The sequence below is a fragment of the Strigops habroptila genome (genome assembly GCF_004027225.2).
Source record: "Strigops habroptila isolate Jane chromosome 13 unlocalized genomic scaffold, bStrHab1.2.pri S16, whole genome shotgun sequence".
Taxonomy (NCBI): domain Eukaryota; kingdom Metazoa; phylum Chordata; class Aves; order Psittaciformes; family Psittacidae; genus Strigops; species Strigops habroptila.
In genome coordinates, this window is record NW_022651054.1 from 9993951 (window position 1) to 10017991 (window position 24041).

Genomic DNA, 24041 nt, shown 5'->3' on the forward strand with positions numbered 1-24041 from the left:
TAGTTTCGGACTAAAAACTTAGTTTTCTGACCAAAAAGTCTCCTTCTGACCACGGGATGCTTTTTCCCCATTCCCCACCTTTGTACCCCGTCTGCTCCTGTTCTCATCTGAACCACTGAACTACGGGAGTTGATGGAGGTTTTCATCAGATTTGGGTTTCTCTGCTGCGAGCAGTTGGGACTCTTGTTGCAAGAGTTCCCTCTGGTGGTCAGGGGTGAGGAGATGAATAACGCTCCTGTTGTAAAATGCTGCTTTTGGTATTTTTATGCTGGAATAGAATCGCCGGTTTGGAATGGAGGGACCATAAAGCTCTTCCAGCTCCAACCCCCTGCCACGGGCAGGGACACCTTCCACTAGAGCAGGTTGCTCCAAGCCCCTGTGTCCAACCTGGCCTTGAACACTGCCAGGGATGGGGCAGCCACAGCTTCTCTGGGCACCCTGTGCCAGCGCCTCAGCACCCTCACAGGGAAGAACTTCTGCCTCAGAGCTCATCTCAATCTCCCCTCTGGCAGGTTAAAGCCCTTCCCCTTGTCCTGTCCCTACATCCCTTGTCCAAAGCCCCTCTCCAGGTTTCCTGTAGCCCCTTTAGGCACTGGAGCTGCTCTAAGGTCTCCCCTTCAGGAGCCTTCTCTTCTCCAGGCTGCCCCAGCCCAGCTCTCTCAGCCTGGCTCCAGAGCAGAGCTGCTCCAGCCCTCGCAGCAGCTCCGGGGCCTCACTCCAACAGCTCCACGTCCCTCTTGTGTTGTTCCCCGCAGAGCTGGACACAGGACCTGTTTGTCACACTGCTGGTGACACAGCCTTGCACACGGTAATCCCGCCCTAACCATAACTCAGAGGGTGAGGCTGTGTAAACCTGGTGTAAATTGCGTCACTCAACACTGTACCCAACTCATCCCATTAAAACTAAAGGAGGAAAAGGTGCATCTTTCAAGTGTCTTTTCCCTATGACATGAAGAAATGAGATTTCAGTCACAGAAACGTGGGATTTGGATTGGAAATGGCGCAGAACTCGGGAATGGAGCAGCCTGAGTGGGATTTCTCCAGTAAAATATTAGGAATTGTAATGAAAATATTAGGAATTGTAATGAACCCACTGCGTGTGATGGAAAAGGTGGCAATTGCTAGTGACAACGAGGTGCAGAGCCACTGATGGGGAAGCAAAGGTGCCAAAGCGGGAGCAAGATGTGATTTGGGTTCATTGTGTGAGGGGATGGAGCTAATTGGTGTAATTAGGGAATGAGGAAGTTGTCTTATGGAGACAAGTAAAACCCATTCGGTTTATTTAGGCCAAGGGGAGGTGAGGCTTCACTCTCAACGCCTTGGGTTGGGAATACACTTAGAAAGAGACTACTTGAGCCCCTGAACAATTAAGCCTGTAGAGAACCATAAGCTCTTCCGCGGTGCCCCACTCCCTGTTCGCCATCGGGGAAGATGGCGGCGCGGCCCTCCCGCTCGCCGTAGCCCCGGAGGACCGCCGGCCGCGCCGCTCTGTCCCCGTGTCTCTATGGCCTCTCAGCCCATGGGCCCCGACCCGGCGCTGGCCTCGTGTGGCGCTCTACCCACCCCAACGTCTCGGTGGTGGTTCTAGGCGGCGGCACCGCCGTCTCGGTGTCCGGGCGGAGGGCGGGCCTGGCGGAGCCATGGCGGCCGTGCGGGGCCTGCGGGTCTCGGTGAAGGCGGAGGCGGCGGCGGAGCCCCGCGGCCCGGAGCCTGAGCCTATGGAGGTGGAAGAGGGCGAGCTGGAGACCATCCCTGTGAGGCGCTCGCTGCGGGAGCTCGTTCCGGTGAGGGGCATGAGGTGTGGGTATGGGCTGGGGGAACACGGAGGGACCGGCGACTGGGGGGGGGGCGGCAGCGTGTGGGTCTGAGGGGGTCTGTAAAGGCATTTGGGGGGACGCTCATGGGAAAAGGAGTGATATTGGGGGGTGCGTGCGGGGAAGCGGTGGGGTGAGGGTAGGGGGAGTGGGGACATGAGGGGAACTCGAGGTGTGTGAGGGGAGTGAGGGAGCAGGTCGTCAGAGGATGTGCTTTGGCTCGAAGGGAATGAAGAAGGTGGCGGAGAAGAGGATCTGGGGGGTAGTGGTGGACTGTGGAGGAGGGCTGTGGGGGGGAGAGTGTAAAAGGAGCTCAGGGAACACCTAGAGCAGGGGGTGGCAATGGGAGAACTGAGGTGGAGGCACTGGGAACGGGGGCTCTGGTGAGGGGGGGTTGAGGGTTTCCTTTCCATTTCCCCCCCATTTTCTTCCTTGTCCCTAATTGCTCCTATAGAAGTTTTTGTAGGATTAGGTTTAATACCTAAAAATGGGTCAGAGGAGTTCTAAACTCCTCACTAGTCTTTTGCTCTCAAAACTTGTGTGGGAATTACTTTACAAACTAATCTAATGATCTATTGCCATGCTTGAGCTTCTACCACAAAAGTGGCCTAAGAGACAGCACCCTTCTCTATTTCCTTGTGCTCCATGAGGCAAACCTAGACACTAAGTTTTTTAACTTTAAAAATACTATTTTGCTTTTCTTTTTAATAACTAAACATTTGGCAACTTTAGGCAAACTTTGCTGCTGTTACTAAGAAAAGCAGTTACATGGTGTGTCCTTTGGTATTTCTAAGCTGAGACTGGCCTACTTTGTAGAAAAAAATAACTATTTAGCCAAAATAACTATTGCAGCACAAACGTAAAGAACATATTTACTCCTAAAGAAAGCAAGATGTGTCCTTCCAGCTCCAGACTTCTGCCAGATGATGGTTCTGAGGGTGCCGGGATGAGGAGGTGCCATTTTTACACAGGCAAACAAGGGAAGGGACAGAATTGGGTCATTGGTCCAGAGTCACTGTGGTTTAGTGAACTCAGCATTCTCTATTTTTGCTCTTTATCAGTCGGGTTGTATCAAAACAGTAATGTTTTGTCTTGCTGGTATTTAGAGATTGGGTTTGAAATAATGACAGAGTAACAAGTTACTTGGTTAAGTGTGGTCATGTCTTGGTGGTCGGACTTTTGAGACTAAAAGCTGCAAATTGACACTTGAAGAGTTGTGTGTCACTGTTCAATCTGTTTGTGTTTTACAAGGAACTTAGATCTGAAGCCAAAACTGTGGGAGTTTTAGTTAGGAAATGTGTTTGATGACTTCCCCTGCATTGCTGAGAGTAAGTAAGTAAAAACCATTGCAGCAGCAGACACTGAAACTAGATTGTGTCAAAGGAAAGAATCCATATAGTAAAGGAAGTTTGGTTCAGCTCATATGCTTTTACCTTCATTGACATCAGCAAGAATCATTGCTCTTGTACCTTTCTATCTAGAAGTGTCACTTGGAGTGAGGCTCAAGGAAGAGAGGATGTATTTCTCATAGAAATGGCCAGATTTGGTTATTTTCAGCATAGCAAATATGTTGCTTTCAGTGTTCACTGAGAATTCATCACCATTTCCCTTTGTTTCAGGACACAAGTAGGAGATATGAAAACAAAGCTGGAAGTTTCATTACTGGAATAGATGTAACCTCCAAGGTAATTCCTGTGCTATGGTTCTTCAACATACTTCAACATATTCTAATTATTGCTACTGGGAGGGAGGAACCATTTCATTTATTTCCTCCCCAACATGAACAAAAGCTTAGCCTCATGTTGAGAGAGCTGCAGTTTTCAACACCTAGGGAATGAATTCTCCTTTTGTTGGCTGTGGCCTGCATCAGGACCTGATCTCTTTTGTAAACTTATGAGAACTGGTGTTTTTAAGTGACCAAAGTTTGTGTGCCAGGACCTGACAATGATTCTGTTGCAACTGCCTCGGTGCCACTCGATACTGCAAAGCCAAACCCTTTGAGGCAAGTCAGCTGTGGCTTTTCCTCTTGGGAGCGTGACAGAAGGAAGAACAAGTGCTTGGCAGGAAAATCAAGTTTCATTGCTTTGTCTTCCAAGGGCATCTTCTTCTTTAATTATTTAAGACACAGCTTGAAGAATGTGAGCAGCTGTTGCATTGAAATAGCTGAAAGTTGCATAATTCCGTGGAACTTCAGAAACTTAATCCTACAGCTCATCTCTGTACGTTTAATAGTGAATTGGCTGTGTCACACTGTACAATTGGCCACTATATCTAGTATTTAGTAGTGGAGAAAAAGAATTTAGTCCTATAGTTTATAGGACTGATACAATTTAAATGTTCTAATCAATATGAATCCCCACCACAGCAGAGTGCTGACAAATCACATATTCCCATTTTGCATTAGTGAACCTTGTGCTTATCAAAGAGTACAAAAAGGGTTCCAGATGAAGACTGAAAATCAGCTTTTTGGCTTCAGTAGCTTGTGCGCTCTGTAATTCAGTAAAGGATTTGCAGTTCCCCAAGTCAGGAGCAAGCTCTCATCTTTTGTTATGTCCTTTAATGGTGCAACTCTGAAAAACACTTAAAGAAACGTGGCCAAAGCTGTTGTGGCAACCTTTAAAAAGTGCTGAAAACCCTGTTTATTTGGCTGTAATTGGTGGCAGGTTCTGCTCAAGTGCAGCTTATGTTCCATGTTTGACTTTGGTTAGTAAGATCCCAAACCTTTTAAAGCTTCCTGAGGAATTCTGCAGAACAAGGAGCTTCTTGGTTGCAGAACTTGCACAAGAGCCACATAAGCTGTTGCTCATGAGCTGTTTAAAGCAGCCTGAATTGCCAGTCTAAAGATGTCCATAGTCAGCACTCCAGCTTGTGTTGCTAAATCCATGTGGAGAGAGACAAGTCTTTATTCTATATATATATAAAAAACAGTGGAAAATCTCTATAATCTGAAAAGATTGATTCTCCACATAGTAGAAGTGCTTGTTTTAAGTGAGCTTTTATTTTTGAGCACAGCCTGTGTACATCTGTTAGGAAGGAGAAGATAATGTTACTGTTCTGTCATGGAGCTTGAGCATTGTCCAAGATGCCTCATTTTCCATGCATCCTGATTCCCATTATGTTGCTGGTCCTGCATTAAAGCTATTAAGTGGCACAGAGATGTTTTAGTGAATTATTTCTAGCTCTGAACCTTACAGGTCTCTTCAGAATGAACAGACTTAATGCAGATTGTTGCTGTCTGTTACTTTCTGTTCTAAATACCTGGTCCTTCAGTGCTGCTTGTTGGGAACGCTGCTGAGATTCCTGTTTTGAGTGTATTGTTGTGCATTTTGCAGGAAGCCATTGAGAAGAAGGAACAAAGGGCAAAGCGCTTTCATTTTCGAGCTGAAGTGAATCTGGCCCAGAGGAATGTGGCTCTGGATCGGGACATGATGAAGAAAGGTAGGAGTTTATCCAGCAGCCAAGAAGAAAAGATTCCTTTGTTTACTTCCTCACAGTTCCTTTACTTGATTTATCCTATAATATTCTATAATATCCTATAATGCCTCCCTAGAGGTTTTCCCAGATCATTGCCAAAAGAAATCACTTCTGTCTTTTTTCACCTTTTCATTTTAATACTGTTGGTTTTTAAGCTATGTGGCTGTTCTCAGTTCACTCCTTGTTTTACCAACCCCAGAAAGAAGATGACAATTCCTTCTTTACCATTTGCCCGCGTGCTGCATGTCCAGGATTCATCTTCTGGCTCAGTGCTGCTTTAAGAACCTTTAAATTCTGTGAAAAGGCCAGACCTTGAGCGCTGTTTGTGTGTACAAGTGAAGCACACAGTGTCCTGTGCACAGCGAGGTCAGCTTCTGTGCTGTACACACAGTGAAGCTGGGCTGATTGTGCACATGCCCTCAGATGGCAAGCTGGGCATGTTGGAATAGAAACAGATCAGCCAGGAGGTGTGCACAGCAGATCAGGGCTTCTGGCAGCCAGTTAGATGGACCTGCTAAGCTGTGTGGTCTGTAGCAGCTCTCATTAAATGATACAAGAAGTAGTAAAGCTTTTAAGGCAGTTTGATTGCTGGGCAGAATCTGCCAATGCCTGTAATATTGCCTCTTTTTAATTCCCAATTTAATAAAGTTTTGCATTGTGGAAGAATAATTCAAGTGATGGCTCTTAGAATGGTATACTTCATATCTTGCTTCAATCAGGTTCCATTTAACTTATTTAAAGTGTTTGCTTTATAAATCTGTATGTTACTACTACAACAGCTTCCTCCATAGGAATAAGTACCAGTTTTATGTCTCTTCCTTTTTACAGCAATTCCTAAAGTGAGATTAGACACAATTTACATTTGTGGAGTGGATGAGATGAGTACACAGGACATCTTTGCCTATTTCAAGGAGTATCCTCCTGCTCATATTGAGTGGTTAGATGATACATCATGTAAGTAAGCAGTCTTTTGTCTGTAATTCTTACTCATGTTCTAGTGCCAGTAGTAGCTGTACCTCATATGTCCTAGTGGCTTTTGAAGTCACTGAGCTTTATGTGTGTTAGTCTCCTTGTCATTTGCCTTAGTAAAAAAAGAGATTTATAAGGAAAGAGTTAACGTAGTATATTAATTATATACTATAATATATAGTATATAGTGAAAATCAAACCCATTATTTGGTTGAGGATTTGCTATTGGAAAGAGATAGCATAGAACAACTTGCAGGTGTCTGAGTGGGGAAAAAAAGGAGGTCTAAAATTACATCTTGACATACAGAGTATACCTGCTGTGAGTGTCACAGCAGATGACATTGTGAGAGAACACGACTGAGTGCAGTTAGGCAGGTCGGTTTTGTGCTGCGGAGGAGCAGACTTGTTGCCATATTTATTTAGTGCATTCTCAAGGAAAAATCAGTGGGTGGAAGAAGGCAGAGGCTGAGTGTGATTTACATAGATTGGAAAAGGAATGTAAATTCATGTTGCAAGGGCTGTTTTGGGGGAGTAATAATGCAGTGAGATTGCCAGGAAGATAGAAGGTTGTTGACAGCCGTGTTTTCTTCAGGATACTAAACACTGTAGGAGTTGTTTGCTCCTGTTGGATGCTGGATCATGGAACTGGAAGGCTCCGAGATTATCATGTGGCTAGAAATGTTGTAACTGAAATCATAAGGAGCCAGTGCAGGTTTTCCAATTGGATTGGGATTGCTGGAAACTGGTTTATTAACAAGCATGGCTAAGACTTGAGAATTAGTAGCCTGGATCCCTGGAATGACCCTGAAGGAATTAAGTTCCAGTGCAAGACAAAATACATGGTATACTATTGGTAACCTTGGAGTCACTGTGCACGACAGCTCAATGTGCTGCCACAAGCTGCCAGAAAACCTGAAACACAATGAGCCTGGGGTGGACAAAGAGCTGCTGTGGTGATGCAGAAGCTAGAGACTGCACAGCTTAACTCTGTATTTGAGGCTGCCTTTCAATGATCCTGATTCTTAAGTGATACATGAGTAAATTTAGTATGGAACCGGAGTGAGCTTCCAGTGCAGAAATGCAGGCTTCAGAGTGGTAACAATACTTTACCCTGTTACAGTTAAACCACATCTTCTTTAGGGGTTCATTTTCATGCTCTATGAGTTAGCATGGCAGCTACATGGTGAAAATACCAAGAAAAACCACTGTCCTTTCAGCATAGATTTGTGTCATAGCATGGCAGAAAGTGCCACATTCCCAACTCAATTATATCTTGAGGTGTCTTAATGCAGAGGTGAATTTAGATGGTGTTCTGTGTTTCAAATTGCTGAGCATAAAATGATACAGGCTTTGAATATGGAGATGTGAGGAGCAGGTAGGCATACAGCAATGGAAAGTTATTAGCCAGTCATTGAAGTTAGCACCAAAAGTGGGTGTTCTTCACCTTGTAAATCGAGTCTCTTCAAGTAATTTGAGAGAATCTTTTCTTCTGGGACACTGCATAGTTCTTGTGATACCTGAACACACTCTGCTGAACTGCAGAGCAGTGAATTACATTTGCTGCTGTATTTGCATTGAATGCAGAAAGTTTTTGTTCAAAACCTGTTTCTAAGCAGTTTTAGCTCTTTTCAACTTTGACATTTATGAAATGCTTTTCGTTGGCCTAATAAGTTATATTTTAGGACCAGCTGCTGATACATAAGGCATGTGCAAGGCATGTACTGTTAACCTGTGACATGATGATCAGTACAAAGTGTAGTCTTTCCTATTTTCCTGCTTTTTGGAAAAGATTAACAGAATTCCATAGTAAAGTCCAAGGTTGGGTTAAATTGCCAAAGGGGAAAAAAATCAAGGCTTCTTTCTCCCCTCCTCTTGAAATACACTGACCCTGATCCAATATCCTTCACTCAGGCAGCAGGCTTTGATATATATGATTGTGTGTTTCCGTCTTTCTGGTTAGAATCAGTTGTTGTGTGTGTCCTCCAGCTTCCCAAGTGTGTTCAAGAGTGACTTTCCCTGCAAGAGGTGTATCTGATTCCTTCTTTTGCCATGTCACCATATGAAGGTGTTTCTGTTAGCAGTTTTGCTCCAGTAAGGCAGTGTATGTGACTGCTTGACTATACAAACTGCATTATGGTTTCATGTGTGCTTTTATATGTCACAGGTAATGTGGTCTGGCTTGATGAAGTAACAGCATCACGGGCTCTGATTAATATGAGTTCCTTACCTGATCAGGAGAAAACAAAAAGCAGAGAAAACAATGAAGAGAAGACAGCTGAAAAAGCCAAGAAAGGTAGATTGAGACATGCATATATAGATGTCACCTAGTTAAAGCAGTGAAACTTTAAACTTGGGCTTGGGTACTGCATAACCTGAATTACTGAAGGAGCTTCTATCGTATAGTTTCAGGTAAATGTATTCTGCCACTTTAAAAAAGGCTTTCATCTTGGAAACCTTTTGAAGAAGCTGCTTCTTAAAAGGTGGGTTGGAGCTAGACCAAAAGCAGTAATTCAGTCGATACTGAACATGTTAGATGACAGGGTCATATTCGGATGTGATATTTGTAGTGGTACTTGTGGCACAGAAATAAGGCTGTGGCAGTAAAAGGATGAATTCCAAGTGTGGAAAAAGCAGGTGTAAGAAAATGTCCTGGTTTTGAAATACCACAGTTGCTTCCTTTCTTGATCCACCACCTTTAAGTTTATCGTTCACACTGATGTGACAGGTTAGCACTTCACCACTGTGTATATCATCTCTACATCTGGCCGTTATACTGTCAAGAAAGCAGCACCCTGAAAGGTCAGTTATACCAGAGCAAAGCAGTAAAAATATGTCTTCATATTGTGTTAAATCTGGTACCTGAATGCCTGAATTGTAGATTGATTTTTACTTTTATGGGTGTAAATGAAGAATGAGGCTTTTCCTGCCTTAGGACTGTTTGCTGGTAGGCTGGTGTGATAAATTGCTGTGGTTCCAAGCACTGTACCATGCAGTCCAAAGCAAAGAGAGATGTTGTATTTATTAACTCTTCCATAGATTGTCCTTAAACACGATCTATGAACAAAATGCAAGTAGCCAATCTCTCTGTTAGATATTTGCAGTGCTACCAAAGGCATTTTGACAAAGTTTGGGATTTAGGGCTTTGTTAAACTTGTGGATCCTTCTAATTCATCCCCTTTTCTTGTTGCTTTTCTCTACAATGCAGTTGCTCCTCAACCATCCATGTGGCTTTAATGCAGGGGCAAATGTTGATAGTGCTTCAAGTAAGACTTTGTTATAAAGTCACTGGAGATTAGTGACTGTCTTGTTTAAATGCAGCGTAAATACATGTATTTAATCTTCTTGGCTACAAGTTACACATTGTGTTATCATTATACCACATCTCAAAACAAAAACTGTCATCTAAATTAATCCTGTTCAGCTGGAAAAGTGGGATATTAGATAAAAGTACAAACTGTTCAGTTACAGCTTAAGGTGTGAAATGCATCCAGCTACACGGGAGTAACTGGCTTAGATGCATTCCTTGTGCATCCCTTGGGGGGGCTGGAATCCAATATGATTTTTTTACTCTGAGCTAAAAAGAACCCTGGAAAATCTATGCAATCATCTCACAATTGCAGCAGTTCTGGAAGCGTGCACTGTTGTGTCAGTTAATTCACTTTGGAATGAAGTCACTAAGGTGGTGTTTTGGTGGTGGTTTGGGGTTTTTCCTCCTTCTCTCTCAGAATCTTCTAAGCTTTTGAATAATCACCTGGTTTACTCTGTTAGTATTGAATACTTGTAGGTACTCACAGCATTTTAAAGGGAAGCTAAAGGAAATAAGCTCTTATTTGCCTTTTACAGTCTTGGCCTTGCTGATCTCTGTGATACCCTGAAATGCAGTGTCATTTCATTTGCTTTCAGAGAATTAAATTAATCCATGTGTGCTGCTGCAGGCAGTTACCTGCAGAGGCTGCCTGGTTCATTGTATTCCATGCTCCTGGTTAATCCTGGTTAATTGTATTCCATGCTCATGTGTGCTTCACATCTCTGTAGACATTTCCTGTTTTGACTATCTCTGGGCTGCACAGAAGAAAGGATAACACCTTCCCTTTGGTTTCAGAGACTGTAGGTAATAATAACCAAATATGACTGACATGCTAAATGGAGTTTATTTCCCCCTCCCTCCCCCCCCATTATTTTCCTTCTTAGAAAAACAGGAAGAAAGTTCTGATGATGAGACAGAAGAAGGCGAGGTTGAGGATGACAATCCAAGTGATGTTGAGGTCAGTACAAAAGGAAAGTGAGAACACCATTAAGGAAGTTTGGCTCTGGCTGGTGTGAAGCCTTCATAACATTACACTTTTAACCATATATATTTGCAATTCACAATTTAAAGTAAATCAGATGGGGAAATGACAGGAAGTGCAGATACAGTGTTGGTGAGAATAGCTATGTAAGAGTGTTTTGTGAAGAGTGATGGGGCATCCAGCATGTAAGAGCCAGACTGGCTGCTCTTTTCTGCTGAGAGGAGGCAATGAAAGAACAATAATGGCAGCAAAGGCAGTGCTTAAAGAGACAAACAGGGTTTAAACTGGCCATAGGTATTTGTGTGTATCAGCACAGGCATTGCTGCTTTGTAAGTGATTTAATCTTCACTGGCTGAATATCGAATAGGTGTGATTAGTATTTTCTTTAGGAATGGCTCAGTGAGCACTCGTACGTCATGGAAGTCTGAATTTTAGTTTCTATAAAGCAGGTATAAATGGAAAAGAAAACCTTTTAGTCATTGCATGAGGGCATGAGAACCTGTTAGTGAAACCATTTAGAGATGAAACAAGCAAAAAGAAAAGATCTCAGTGTCCAAGTTGTGCTATTTATTATCTGCATTTCAGCCATTAGGATAGTGTCATTTGAAAATGACTGGATTTAATAATCTGAGATAATGTTAGTTAGTAAGAGAAGGAAATATTTAAATCTTCAGGGCAAATTACTTACAAATTCACATCAGTTTGTCAAGGAAAAAAAGCAAATTATTTGAACATAACTTGAAAAGTAACTTTCTTAATACTCGGTTGCTGCTCTGTAAGCAACCCATTTTCATTCAACAGTAATCTTATTTTTGAGTCCAAAATACCTCTTTTGCCCCCCAAAGTTGGATGCCCTCTCCCAGGTAGAAGAGGATTCTCTCCTGCGTAATGATCTTCGCCCTGCCAATAAACTGGCTAAAGGAAACAAGCTATTCATGAGATTTGCTACTAAAGGTAAATGACCAGCTTAACAAGCACAATGAATTCTTGCTTGTTGTAGTTTGACTTGTTGACTAATCACTGACTCAAAGTACCTGCTTTTTATTTGCACAAGTGTTAGTTTCTTTGCTAATCGTTAGGTCTTAAGAGTTTGCAATAAAGCCACATTTAATGTGTAAATTAAATCCAGTCCAAGTTGTATCAAAACTATGGTACATACATCTTGGGCTCAGGGCATTCTTCCCAATACCATAGAATAGGTTTTATGATGCCCTTCTCCACAGGGGTAAACGTCATGTTTTATAAATAAGAAATGAATTTGAGATGCTGATGAGATATTAGTGGAAATTCTTGCTAAATACAGTTGAGAGATTAAATGATATTTGTGAGTAAAATGAACATCCGTATAATTCCTGGACCATGAGGGAAGTGACACATCCGTAAGGAAAAGAAAGGTCATGAAGAAGGTAAGTATAGCCTCCAGCAGTTACAAGGGCATGGAATGCTCTGTGGAATGATATGTGGAAACTCAGCCTTCCTAGAATTGAGTTTCTAGATGCAAAACTGTGATGGTAGGAGAAATTCCAGAGGTGTCAGCAAACCCGTGTCCTTCATGAAGGAGATTGAAGTAGTGCTGATCTATAACACATAGTCTTGCTTTCCCTTGGTGTCTTTGACTGGAGGGTTATTTATTTTTGTGCTGGTGGTGTAAGATACGTTCTAAGAGGGAAATATTCCTTTAATTTATGTTTTTTCCAGATGATAAGAAAGAGCTGGGAGCTGCAAGGCGAAGCCAGTATTACATGAAATATGGCAATCCCAACTATGGAGGCATGAAGGGGATTCTTAGCAATTCTTGGTGAGTATTGGATAGAAGAATTGGAATATCGGAGGGTGAGAAAGTCTAAAATGGTTTTAATTTGTGGATTTTCTATTTGGTTTACGTAGATGCTTCCTACGTGTAAATAATGTTTTTGCAAGGCGACTGTGCAAGGGGAGCATTTTCTCATGAAAATAAAGGATGTCTATATTCAAACCAGACAGATTTCTGATGTAAATGTCTGTCTGCTGTTAAAGTGAGTGATAACTGTGTGTGCTTAATCCAGGACCAAATCTGGCTCATTCATTATGCCTTTCCTGTGACAGGAATGTCATTGTTTTTGTGGTGTTTCAGGAAACGAAGATACCATTCACGCCGAATCCATCGGGATGTGATAAAGAAAAGGACACTTATTGGGGATGATGTTGGCTTGACTCCTCCTTATAAACATCGTCACTCAGGTAATGGATACCAGTATGTCAGCCCTGTAGGAGCACAGCTGGGGAATGGAGAGCTCGGAATAGCCTTAATCAGTCCCTCATCCGATCCCTGCAGTGCATGGAAGTGAAGTCCAGCTTTGTGCTTGAGCAGGCTTCTGAGATAGTGAACACCATGGGCTACTTCTGTCCTGTGGTGATTTTCTTCCACTTAGGCTGTTCTGTAACATAGATGCCACTCTCTATTACACTCTGTTCTCTCTTTAGCCTTAGAGAACCACAAAGACTTATTTATAGTGGATCATTAATTGCAGTGATTCTCCCACATTAAAGTACTTTATATGGATGATAAAATTCCGTTTATCAGAAGCAATTTGCTTTGCTACAGGCTTAGTAAATGTTCCCGAAGAGCCTATTGAGGAGGAAGAAGAAGAGGAAGAAGATCAGGATATGGATGAAGATGACAGAGTTGTGGTAGAGTACCGTGATGAGTTGCAAGCTTTCAAGCAGTCCCGAGAGCGCAGTGCAGCCCGAAGGTCGAGTGCTAGTGCATCTGACTCTGATGAAATGGACTATGATCTTGAACTGAAAATGATATCAACACCCTCTCCCAAAAAGAGCATGAAAATGACAATGTATGCGGACGAGGTGGAGTCACAGCTGAAAAATATTAGGTAAAAGTTTCTTCTTTAAAAGGATCAGTGAAAAGGCATTCTGAGTTAGTGACAGAGCTGTCGCAGCTTCAAGACAAACTGTCAAAGCTACTTTTTCACTTCTTAACATAATTTTGTAGTTGATAGTAAAAATAAATACAAAATACAGAAAAATGATACATATTTTTAATTACAATTAACACTTTTCAAATACAGCTTCCCTTGCAGATTTCTGTAACCCTGCTGATTGATAATAATGAAGCTCAGAGTGGAATCAATAGAAATTAATGCAAGCAGCACAATTAGCTTCTTGCATTTCATAGCTAGGTCAGGGAGAAATAACTCAATAACTCCTCTTTCTCATTTCCCTTTACCCCTTCCTCTCAGAAAGAAGAATAACCCCCCCCCCAGTGTTGATGACAAAAAGGAATCCATGTTCATTATGGGCATATTAACCAAAATCACTTATGTTGTAGATTATTAAAATCACTTTAATGTGTCCCTTCAGTAGTCTCATTAGACTTCATTATAATGTTGAGTCCTTTGACAGCTTTGAGGCTGCATACCTGCTCTGAATTTTGATGCAGAGGCACAGCCTTAAGGAGACAAACTCGATACTTGTTTTGAAGTGGATATTGAGGAATTCATGTGATTATAGCTAAACTTGGGATTCTGACTGGAACATGAGCTCTAAGTAATGTTTTACCACTGTTTCTCAGTTTAGAGATCCTGATATTCCTGTTTTCTATGATGTAATGTTGCATTCAGGAGGACTTCAGAACTGTGCGAGATTTCCTTTCATTTAAGGGATGTTAAATCTTTTCTTTAGGAATTCCATGCGAGCAGATAGCATAGCAACCAGTAACATCAGAAACCGGATTGGCAATAAAGGATCATCAGAGAAGGTGGCAGATGTGAGACTACTGTTAGAAGAAAAACGGCAGAACAACAGTGGGCCACGTCAGCCAAACAGCACTGTAAAATCAGGTACTTATAAACTCACACTGTGTAGAACTTGACTGGCTCATTAAAAGGGATATATTCCTCTTATATCTGTGCTTCACTGCACCTAACTAACCTGATGGAGTTCTTTTCAGCAGCAGTTTCTGCATTCATACAGTTAATTTTATGTTGGCACCTAAGTCTTGTAACTCCTTTTGCCTTCATCTTTTTGTTTGAACCCCCTTTAAGACGAGAAACATCCAGCTAAAACAAACTTCAGAAGGCAAGATGCACATTGTGGGTTAAGTATCAATATATTTAGGATTCTTGTATTCTGGTTTTCATTTTCTTCTGCAAAATATCAAGCAGTCTTAGAATTGCAAAGCAAGGTATCTGTTATCTGAAAGGAATCATTGAAGGCATATCAATTTTCATATAATCTTATGTTGGATATGTACACGCTGTGCACCTAAAACAGAAATGGAGCAAGCCATAGAGTAAGTTCTTCAATCTTTTGGATAGAGCACAACGTGAAAACATTAAATGTCAAATTTATTGCCAAGAAAAAAGAAAGATTAAATTTGGATACGCTGTATTGCAGCCATTGCCAGGACTGAAATCTGAGTATGAAAGGCTTCAAAGACCAGAGAATCTGTCTAGTTTCAAGTTGTACATGCTGTGAATGAGCATAAAACTGGCTGGTAGAGCTGGAGGGAATGCAACATGGGTTTTGTCATTTTAATCACTTGAAAATATCCCCAGATGTGCGGCGAAGACTGGGGAAAAGACCACGTTCTCCAGAAGCTAAACCTCCAAGTAGTACCTCTGCTCCTCGTCGAGAACCGATATCAGATGTCCACAGCCGGTTAGGAATCCCCAAACAAGATGTTAAAGGCCTCTACTCTGATACCAGAGAGAAAAAATCAGGTTAGTTTTATGGAGAACATATAATACTGCAATTCCTTTGGGTTTAGAGTATGAGAGAAATGTCAGCAGCAAATGATGAAGGATGTTCTTTAATTTCACTGAACCAGCAAATGTTTGTTCAGAGCTTTCAAATCTAAATAGATGTAGGTAGGTTGAGCTGAGTATTTCAAAGAGCAATAGTTTTGTATAGGTATGCTTAAAAGTAGATGACTACTTTAAAACTGTGGGCAAAACAGGGCACTAAACCAAATGTAATGAATGCAGTGGCACTTCAGACCTGCATGTAGCATTGTCTGCAAAAAGGAAACAGTGAACAAGTCTGCACTGAGCATTCCACATTGTAATTTCATATACTGCTTCAAGGCATAGTAAGTTTAATGCCAAACATCAAGGTGGGAGAAGGATGAGGAGTTTAAATGCATTCAACACTAGGTTCCTCAGACTTCCCCCAGCATTCCTCTTAGTCCTGTCTTCTTAAAGGATGTTTGGTTTTCATCCCGTCAGGTAATTTATGGACCCGATTAGGGTCTGCTCCGAAGGCACAAGAAAAGACTTCAGATAAACCTGAAAACTCTGTGGCAGCTCCAGAGGAGGATGACTCAGAGCTCCAGCGGGTTTGGGGTGCTCTCATAAAGGAAAAAGAACAGTCTCGGCAAAAGAAGAGTCGGTTGGATAATTTACCATCTCTACAAATCGAAATCAGCCGAGAAAGCAGCTCGGGATCAGACTCGGAGTCATGATCGGGTTTACATTCAGATCCTCAACGTTAGGACTCTGCAGTGTGGCAAGATTTCCTTTGCCCAAAACCTGGACACTGGCAAAGACTCTGCAGTGAAGGTTCCAGAAGCGTCTCTGCTCCTTTTATACAAACCAGAGATGCAACCACCACTTGAAACCTAAAGCAATCACGTTTGTCTGGAGTCTGTGGGTGGCCCTGTGTTACGTAGGGCATTGTCATATATGTTTATTACAGCAAACCTGTAGTTAATTCTAGCAAAACACCTTCTCCCCCCACCCCAAGCTTTGAACTTAAGAGGCAGAGATGCTCTGTATTTTTAAGAAGACCTTTTTTGTTCTTAATATTTTTAACATGGAGGCTTTTAACAACGTATTTTACACAGTTCTTCCAAAGAACAGGGCATTTCAGAATCAACATCATTGCCTTGCCCTTCTGGCTCTTACCAGCACCTTTCCTTTCCTCTTGAGGTAATAACAGTAGTGCTTCCTGGGTGGGCAGCCAGCAGGGATAAGCTTGAATGGGGCTATCATGTTCCCTTCCTCCAAAATACTGGAGGTAAATTGGAAGTAAAACGTTTTGGTACAGTGGAATTTCACATAGTATCCAAGTAGCATCACAGCTCTCGAGGAATCCTCCTCCTTTCTTTTGGTGATACTATGTTCTGCTGTAGTAGGGATTGAGAGATGTTCAAGACTGCAAAGTTGGAGGTTTGAGAACTGTGTAAATTGCCAAGGGTTTAAGTTTTTGTTGTTGCTGTTACACAATGAGAAATTGCATTTCTTTCATTTCCTCTGTGTTACGTTTTGAAGAAATCTAACAACTGAGAAGCATCCATTTTTCTACTTGTGAGGATTTTCCTGTTGGCCACGGTGAAAGCTATAGTAGTGTTTTCCTACGTGCTGTTTAACTATATATATATATATATATAACTGAAAGAGAAAAGGAAAACTCGAGGATCACTGTCTCATGTCAATATTTTTGGGTGTTCTTCTTGTATAGTTCATGTGGATGTGGACATGGTTGACTTGTTACATTCAGCTTTTTTACCTGCATCCCCTCTGTAGGTAGGAAAAAGGTTTGGTCAGTGTGCAACTGTAGTTACTTTATTTCTTGTTGCCTGTGGCATTTATTTGGATTGCCAGTGGTTTGAAATAAGGAATGATGCAGCACATCACAGTCTGGTAAACACAACAGGTAGCAAAACCATTGTCTGCTACATTTGGGTAAGCTGAAAATCTCTTTGTGTTGTCCCTGTTTCCTATGTTCTCAGTCCAAAATGTCTCTGAATCTCTCTTCTCCTTCCTGCTTTTTAACAGACACGTTTTATCTTTTCCATCCCTGTTTTTTGTACTAAGTTGAAGTAAGTTTGAGGCTTCCCAAAAGCAAGGAATCTGCAATTAACTTTTCTTACTGCTTTATTATGTTTAAGAATAGCAGCATGGGAAACAAAAGGCAAAATGAAAGGTACAGTGACTAGAAGGTAACTGGGGACTGACTGGGCTTCAGGCCTTTTTATTTCCTTGTTTTGTGACACTTATCCTTGGTTTTCTATTTAATTACTGACTATATAAATATGTCTCATAAAAGTCCTGTTGAGAGTAAATGATTGCAATGTCTGATCACTGTAAGAATTCATTTTAACGTGTGCTTTCATCAATACCTCTTCCAAAGCTTTCAAATAGAATCATACCCATTTCTCAACATCCTGATAAAATTTATTTAACCAGTCTCTTTTTGCCAGTAAACCTTTGTTGTGTTACTGCTTTGAATCCATTGTGACCTTCCCTTTTCCCATTATGACCTTCCCTTTTCCCATTATGACCTTCCCTTTTCCCATTATGACCTTCCCTTTTCCCATTATGACCTTCCCTTTTCCTGAGAGGAGATGGTAGAAACGAATCATGCACCTACTCTTGAAAACAGGTTTCTGTGTTGTCAGGAACCCTTGCATGTGTTTAAGCTCAGCCACAGGTTGTGCTCTAGTGTGGATGTTGCTGATAACCACTGTGTTTCCATGTGGATACTCATAACTTGAGCCTGGTGAAGGGCAGACTGACTGTTGTGAAAGGCAGAATGATACCAAAGATTGAACTCCTGGATGTGTGAAATCAAGAAAAGCAATGTAGGCAAAGGCTTTGTGTTTGAGAAAGAGGAGCTGTTAACGCTGCTTCTCTCTTCCAGGTAGTCATAAATACACCTTAAAATGACTCCACATTAGTTGGGTCAGTCATAGTTATGGTTCAAAGAGAGAGTTTTGTGTGTTAATGACACCACAGTAGCTTAGCTGCAAGAAAAATAGAGGTTTACTGTTAAAGAGACCTATAGAGAGGGGTTTTTCTACTTGTTTGCTTCGTTTTGCTTTCAGATGATGCACAGAGAAGCCTTAAAAAGTGTTTTCTGTTATCAGGAATTCTAACTTTGGCCTTCCTTAGTTCCCTGCACACGAACTGCTGGGTTTTGCTCATTCAAAATGAGCACTGAATCTTCAGTGAGTGCTATATCCTCGACACAGTTAACTCCAATCTGTTTGACCTGGAGAGAGATTGCATGGAGAATTGTGTTGTGAGTCCCCTTCTGTCGCACTAAAATGAACTTAGGTTGAGAATTGCAAGCAGGAGAAGTTTGGCTTTTGCTGGAGGGAAAAGGGGGTCTGAATTTTGGGGGACTCTTCACAGTACCACATAATCCTTCCTCTGGGGAGGTTTCGCTGTTTAAAAAGGATCTTTTGGATTTTGTGGGGTTTTTTTGCTCTGTAAGGTGACTTGCATTGTGTAGAAGAAATGGTTGTGGAAGCTGCAGGCTCTGTGCCTGCAGCTGCCCTCAGGCAGGCTCTCAATGTGCGACACTGATGTGAGACTTGAAAGAGAGGGCTTTGCTTTTCTTCTCGAAGATGATGGCCCATGTGTTTAACAGAGAAAAGGAAAGCAAAATAAACCCCTTATTTTCAGTTCAAGATGACCTTATAATGTGAAAATAATGAATCCTTTATTTAAGCAGCTGTTCTGATCCAAATAAAAGTGGTCTGGAATCATGCTGACCCATCCCAATTTGCTGGAACACAGATGATACAGAGCAGTGCTGCATCAATTCACAGTGAGGAGCCTGCCCTGAGAGGGACTTGTGCCTTTCTGGGGGCAAGATCATGGAATCCCAGAATCCAAGGTTGGAAGGGACCTCGGGGATCATCTGGTCCAAGCTTTCTAGGTAAGCATGACCTAGACTAGTTGTCCTAGCACCCGACGTTGGGAAATCCACCACTTCCCTGGGATGATCCCAAACTATTCTATCATTATTCCAATGGTTGATTATTCTGTGTGAAAATTTTTCTGCTTGTGTCCAGTCAGAATCTCCCAGGAGTAACTTATGCCCATCACTCTTTGCCTTTTCCATGTGTGTAAGAAGTGAGTCTCCATCTTCTTTGCAGCCTTTAAATACTGGAACACCATGACAAGATCTCCCCGAGCCGCCTTTTCTGCAGGCTGAACAAACCCACCTTTTCCGGTCTTCCCTAACACGCTGCTTGGATCATCTTTGTGGCCCTTCTGGACCCTCTCCAGCCTGTCCACACCTTTTTGCATAGAAGGGACCAAAACTGACCGTGGTATTCCATGTGTGGCTTGACAAACACTGCGTGGGACAATGACACCTTTCTCTGCTGGTGATGCCCTTATTGATGTCCCTCAGCATCCCCTTGCCTTGCTCTGCTGCATCTGCACACTGTTCACCCACATTGATGGGGGTCCCCACTTCGAGGTGCAGCCTGTCCCATCCCAGCCGTGACGACCCCATTCTCCTGCCTCCAACTGAGCAGAGGGACGCCTAAAATCAGGGTCCCACCCGCTTGGCGATGCTCAAAGGAGCTCCAAGACCCGGCTCCCTCCCCTGCCCCGCTGCAGGAAATGGATGCCTCCACACACCCTGGCCTTGCTGCAGCAGTGGTACGGCTCACCCCCCTCCGCGGGGTGGTACGTCCCAAGCCTTTATAAGCGGTCGCCGCGGGGTAGCCGCCCTTTCGCCATGCGCTCCTGGCGGTGGGTGAGGGAGGCTTTAGGGTCTGGAGGCGGTTGGGCGGTGAAGGTGGGCAGGGGGAGGCGCCATTAACGTGTAGCACGCCTTATCATTTAGCCACGATAAGGTGAGGACCCGCATCCCCCGTCCCCGCAGTGGTGGCGTCCGCCGTGCTTCCCGGTCCCCAGGGCCGCTGGGGTTGGGCCCGACCATTCGAGGAAGCGGAGGGGGGGGACACGCGGAGGGGGGGGACACACAGAGGGGGAGCGGGTCGTGCTGCGGGCTCGCAGTATGTGGCGCTCACTCCCTTCGTCCCCACAGGGCCGGACATGGAGGCGGGAAGCGGCACCGGGACCACGTTAAGAGTGGCCGGGAACCGCGTTGGGACCGCTGCGAGCGGCTCCTCGGTGAGTTGGACGGGGCTGCGGTTGGGAGGCCGGGGAATGGCGGTGGGTGTGAGGTAACACCAGGCACTACCATGCCCGAGCTGTAGGAAGGGCTGTGAAGGGGCTTAAAGTCTGATCACATTCGGTTACCTCATGAGCCTTCTGGCCGCTTTAGGGCTAGGCCCTTGCTGCTGGGGCCTCCCGACGGGCTGTGGAGGTAACACTCTGCAGTGAGCACATGGCATTCAGATGCCTTCCATGGGGATTTAGTTTTATAGCGATATATTTAGCAAACGGGTCACTCCATTCGAGGGCTGGAGCACCTCTCCTACGAGGAACGGCTGAGAGAGTTGGGGTTGTTCAGTCTGGAGAAGATTCCCGGGAGACCTTATTGTGGCTTTTCAGTACTCAAAAGAGCCTATAAGAAAGATAGGGAGAGTCTTTAGCGGGGCCTGTTGTGACAGGACATGGGGTGATGGTTTTAGACCATTGATCCTGAGGTTCTGGTTTTGGCGGGGGGTTGATTTGTTTTCCTGCATAAACCTACTTTATAATAAACTACTTTATAAACCTACTTTTTTTCTAAACTTACTGCTGCTGGCTCTTCTAGTAATGCTGCTTTTGCTTTATTCCCACAGCAGAAAGATGGCTTGAAGTAAAAAAGGTAAGTTAAAGTTTCTTTTGTACTAAGGTGCACAAAGTTGTTAGGAAAAGTCGTTGATGTGAAGCAGTTAATGCAGGACAGTTAGTAAAAAATAACATGTAGCAGTTATATCTTAAAGCAAATTGACTCAAAACTCATTTAAACTAATATTACATATCAGTAAGTTAAGAGAGCTAATGCCCTTTATAAACAAAGGGGAAAATGGACAACTGTTGGTTCAGGATGAAGCAATTTACAGTGTTTGAAGGGATCAAATACACAAGTTGTTGGCTGTTGATGATGATAACCCTGAATAGGAAGTGCCGTCAGATGCGAGAACTGACGATAACATCCTTACTTGTCTGAAACACAGCTACGTGCCTGCAGAGTTTGTGTTCTGGAAGTTTGTCTTCTAGAACTAATGGGGCAACTCTTATTTATACTTGTCTGTGAAAATTGCTCTTGTAGTATCTTAACATAGCTCCATGTCCATCTGTGTCACTCTCTGCAGAGCCTGGCTTTCCAGATGAAGGTGACATAGGGAGTAGGCTGCTCTTTGGAGATGGCCCTAATGTGAAGGTAAGCAATGAATTTCACTGACCCATGTGGAGCTTTATACCACGTGGAATCTAAATTGAGAATGAATGAGGTTTATAGGCTACAAAAAGCTTGAGAAGCATGTTTTGTGAGTTATTTCATAGCTTGAATCAATCTGCTCTCCTGCCTTTCTTCCCTCAACAGTCAAAGCCTGATACTTATTTCCTGGTATCTATATTTAGGTGTAGTTGCCAGTCTCTGCTGCCGTGTACTAATTGTTCCTCATGTCTACCAGGTGATGTTATAGCTCTCCACAAGTCCTGCAGAAGGCAGTGAGACAGCAAAAGCAGGAGATTCCTCTGGGTGAGTTTAATATTTGGTGTGCTGTTAGTATAATGTGATGTTTTTGCTTACAATCTCAGCAGCATTACCTAGTTGAGAACATTCTCATTGGTTGTGTTTCTCTGTCTGTATGTTCTTAGCTCTCAAAGTATAATAATTGAAGTTCTAGGCCAAAAAATACTTCATAATAAAACATAGGTAGTAAATGTGTAAGAGCAGCTGTCTTCTGCACTGCAGTTCTGCTGATGACACTGTAGAGCAAAGGGATAAAGGTCTTGTTTCTGCTACAAATGGATCAATTTAGCTAAAGATATCATATGATGAAACTAACCACAAGTTGCTGGAATTACCGGCAGATTGACTGGTGGTGAGCAAAGGTTTTTCTGATGATATCCCTTACATTAACAAATGGCTTGACACTTGCTGCATTGTTAAATGCTTAACTCACCCATGCTGTTGTATTACAGGTGTTTATGCTGAGAACATCTTGTCTGAGGAAGAAGCAATCCAGTAAAACACGTGCGTGAGCTTGGGGACTAGTGTTTGTAAAGACCATGTCTTTTTCTGCCCTAAAATGTTAAGAAATGATAACAGTTACACTGTTTTGATGACACATACATTAAAATCCGATCTCAAAACAAACAGTTGGGTCTGGTTTTGTCACTTAATGCCTTAAGGAATGACTTTCTGTTACACAACACATCTTTAAAAGCCATGCTGAGCACTCCTAGAATTCACTATAATGTAAAGTAGATGTGTACACACTGCAGTATAATTATTGCAGATAATTAGGTTTTTAGTTGTGTCAGCATCTATCTGGTGTTTGGCAATTTGCTTGCTTTAAACAGTTTAAACAAGTGCTATTAATACTGCAGCTGTAATTACTGGAGAAATGAGGCCTTAAATACCTCTGCAGCAAGAAAGGCAAACACAGCTATTTCTGTAGCTTGTTTCCAGGCCATTTCTTCATTATTTTGGCCTCAATCTCTGAAGTCTGCTACAGAGGTAGCAGAATCTGTCCCTGCAGCAATAGCATTCTAGGTAAATAATGGTCCAAATGTGTCAATCTAGTATTAATCACCAGATGTAGAGAAAGGGAAAAGAGGCTCATACTCTACAATTATAGGAGGTGCAGAATGTCTCATCAAACCTGGAGTGACTCGGCATGTCCAGCAGATGCTGCTGATCGTTTTGCCCACTTGGTGTCAGCAAGTGAGAGATTTTAGTACAGCCTTTAGTGAGCTTTCTGAGAAAGGTAAACTTCATTAAGATTCTAATTCCTTGTGAGCACATGCTCATTCTGTGCCAACAAGGACTGAAGGAATGTTAACTGTACAGCTCCAGGTAGAAGATGCCTTGGTATTCTTTCTGAAAGCAATGAAATTTGGACCCAGTTGGGAATGTTGCCAGAGGGAGTGTGGCTAGGAAAAAGCCATTGAGGACAGCCAGCAAAACAGTCAAAATTAGGTATTTTCTGATGAGTAATAGTGTAGTAATTTAGGTGAACATAGGTTTGTCATCAAACAAAAAGCAGGGAAACAGCTTTATCCAGGGGTTTGTAGTCCATAAAACCACTGTTGCAGCGCAAGCTTGCTTGTATGATGGGACAAGGGAAAAAGCAGTGGTGACAGTGGAATATAAATGTCACTCCAGTCCTGGGTCACAGATGAGGCTTCAGGGGCTGCCCAATGTAGTTGAGGCAAAGACCTGAATCTGTTTTCTTGTCTCTTTTACCTCCCTAATGATACCTGAAAGAAAGAAGGTGCTGTAAGTTGGTGCTGCCTGTCTGGCATCACAGGGCTGTGTCCATGGAATATGCAAAGTGTGTTTGGAACTAATTTGTTTCTTATCTGACGCATTTGAGCAGTCTGAAGAACAGGTTACTCCAGTGTTCCCTTTAATTAACCTTTTAAAGTGGAGTTACATTCTGTTCCCAGCATTTCAAGAAACAAAACTATTTTTGCCTGATTTTAAGAGCTTGTGTATTAGAACATGTCGACAGAAGATCTTTCTTAGGCGGTATAATATACATTGGAACTAAAAATGGTTTTAAAGGTTTCAGAGCACAGTGATAATGCCCTCAGTAAACAGCAACAACTCGCCAAATTTTTGTGTAACTTTA

At 42.7% G+C, this 24041-nt stretch overlaps 1 protein-coding gene and 2 non-coding genes across 5 annotated transcripts; all 3 read left to right on the forward strand.

The window, feature by feature from the left end:
- Positions 1 to 1206: 1206 nt before the first annotated feature.
- On the forward strand, positions 1207 to 22561 carry NCBP3 (nuclear cap binding subunit 3). 3 transcript variants are annotated; one of them, XM_030472583.1, is made up of 19 exons: positions 1207 to 1784; positions 3434 to 3499; positions 5147 to 5252; positions 6117 to 6242; positions 8422 to 8550; positions 10449 to 10522; positions 11392 to 11500; positions 12245 to 12344; positions 12660 to 12766; positions 13131 to 13416; positions 14225 to 14382; positions 15100 to 15264; positions 15769 to 19207; positions 19428 to 19941; positions 20333 to 20418; positions 21036 to 21061; positions 21552 to 21619; positions 21873 to 21940; positions 22387 to 22561. In XM_030472583.1, exons 1-13 carry the CDS (start codon positions 1641 to 1643, stop codon positions 16002 to 16004), a joined length of 1806 nt encoding a protein of 601 aa, XP_030328443.1. In that variant the 5' UTR covers positions 1207 to 1640; the 3' UTR covers positions 16005 to 19207; positions 19428 to 19941; positions 20333 to 20418; positions 21036 to 21061; positions 21552 to 21619; positions 21873 to 21940; positions 22387 to 22561. The 3 variants fall into 3 exon arrangements, 2 of the variants coding, with proteins under 2 accessions (XP_030328443.1, XP_030328445.1); XM_030472585.1 differs by lacking the exon at positions 21552 to 21619; XR_003989552.1 differs by lacking the exons at positions 1207 to 1784; positions 3434 to 3499; positions 5147 to 5252; ... (9 more) ...; positions 15769 to 19207; positions 19428 to 19941 and adding an exon at positions 20006 to 20034.
- Positions 21334 to 21408, forward strand: LOC115602169. Its single transcript, XR_003989615.1, has one exon. It is a non-coding gene; the product is annotated as a small nucleolar RNA SNORD49 (small nucleolar RNA).
- LOC115602173 lies at positions 22235 to 22308 on the forward strand. Its single transcript, XR_003989619.1, has one exon. It is a non-coding gene; the product is annotated as a small nucleolar RNA SNORD65 (small nucleolar RNA).
- Positions 22562 to 24041: the final 1480 nt, after the last annotated feature.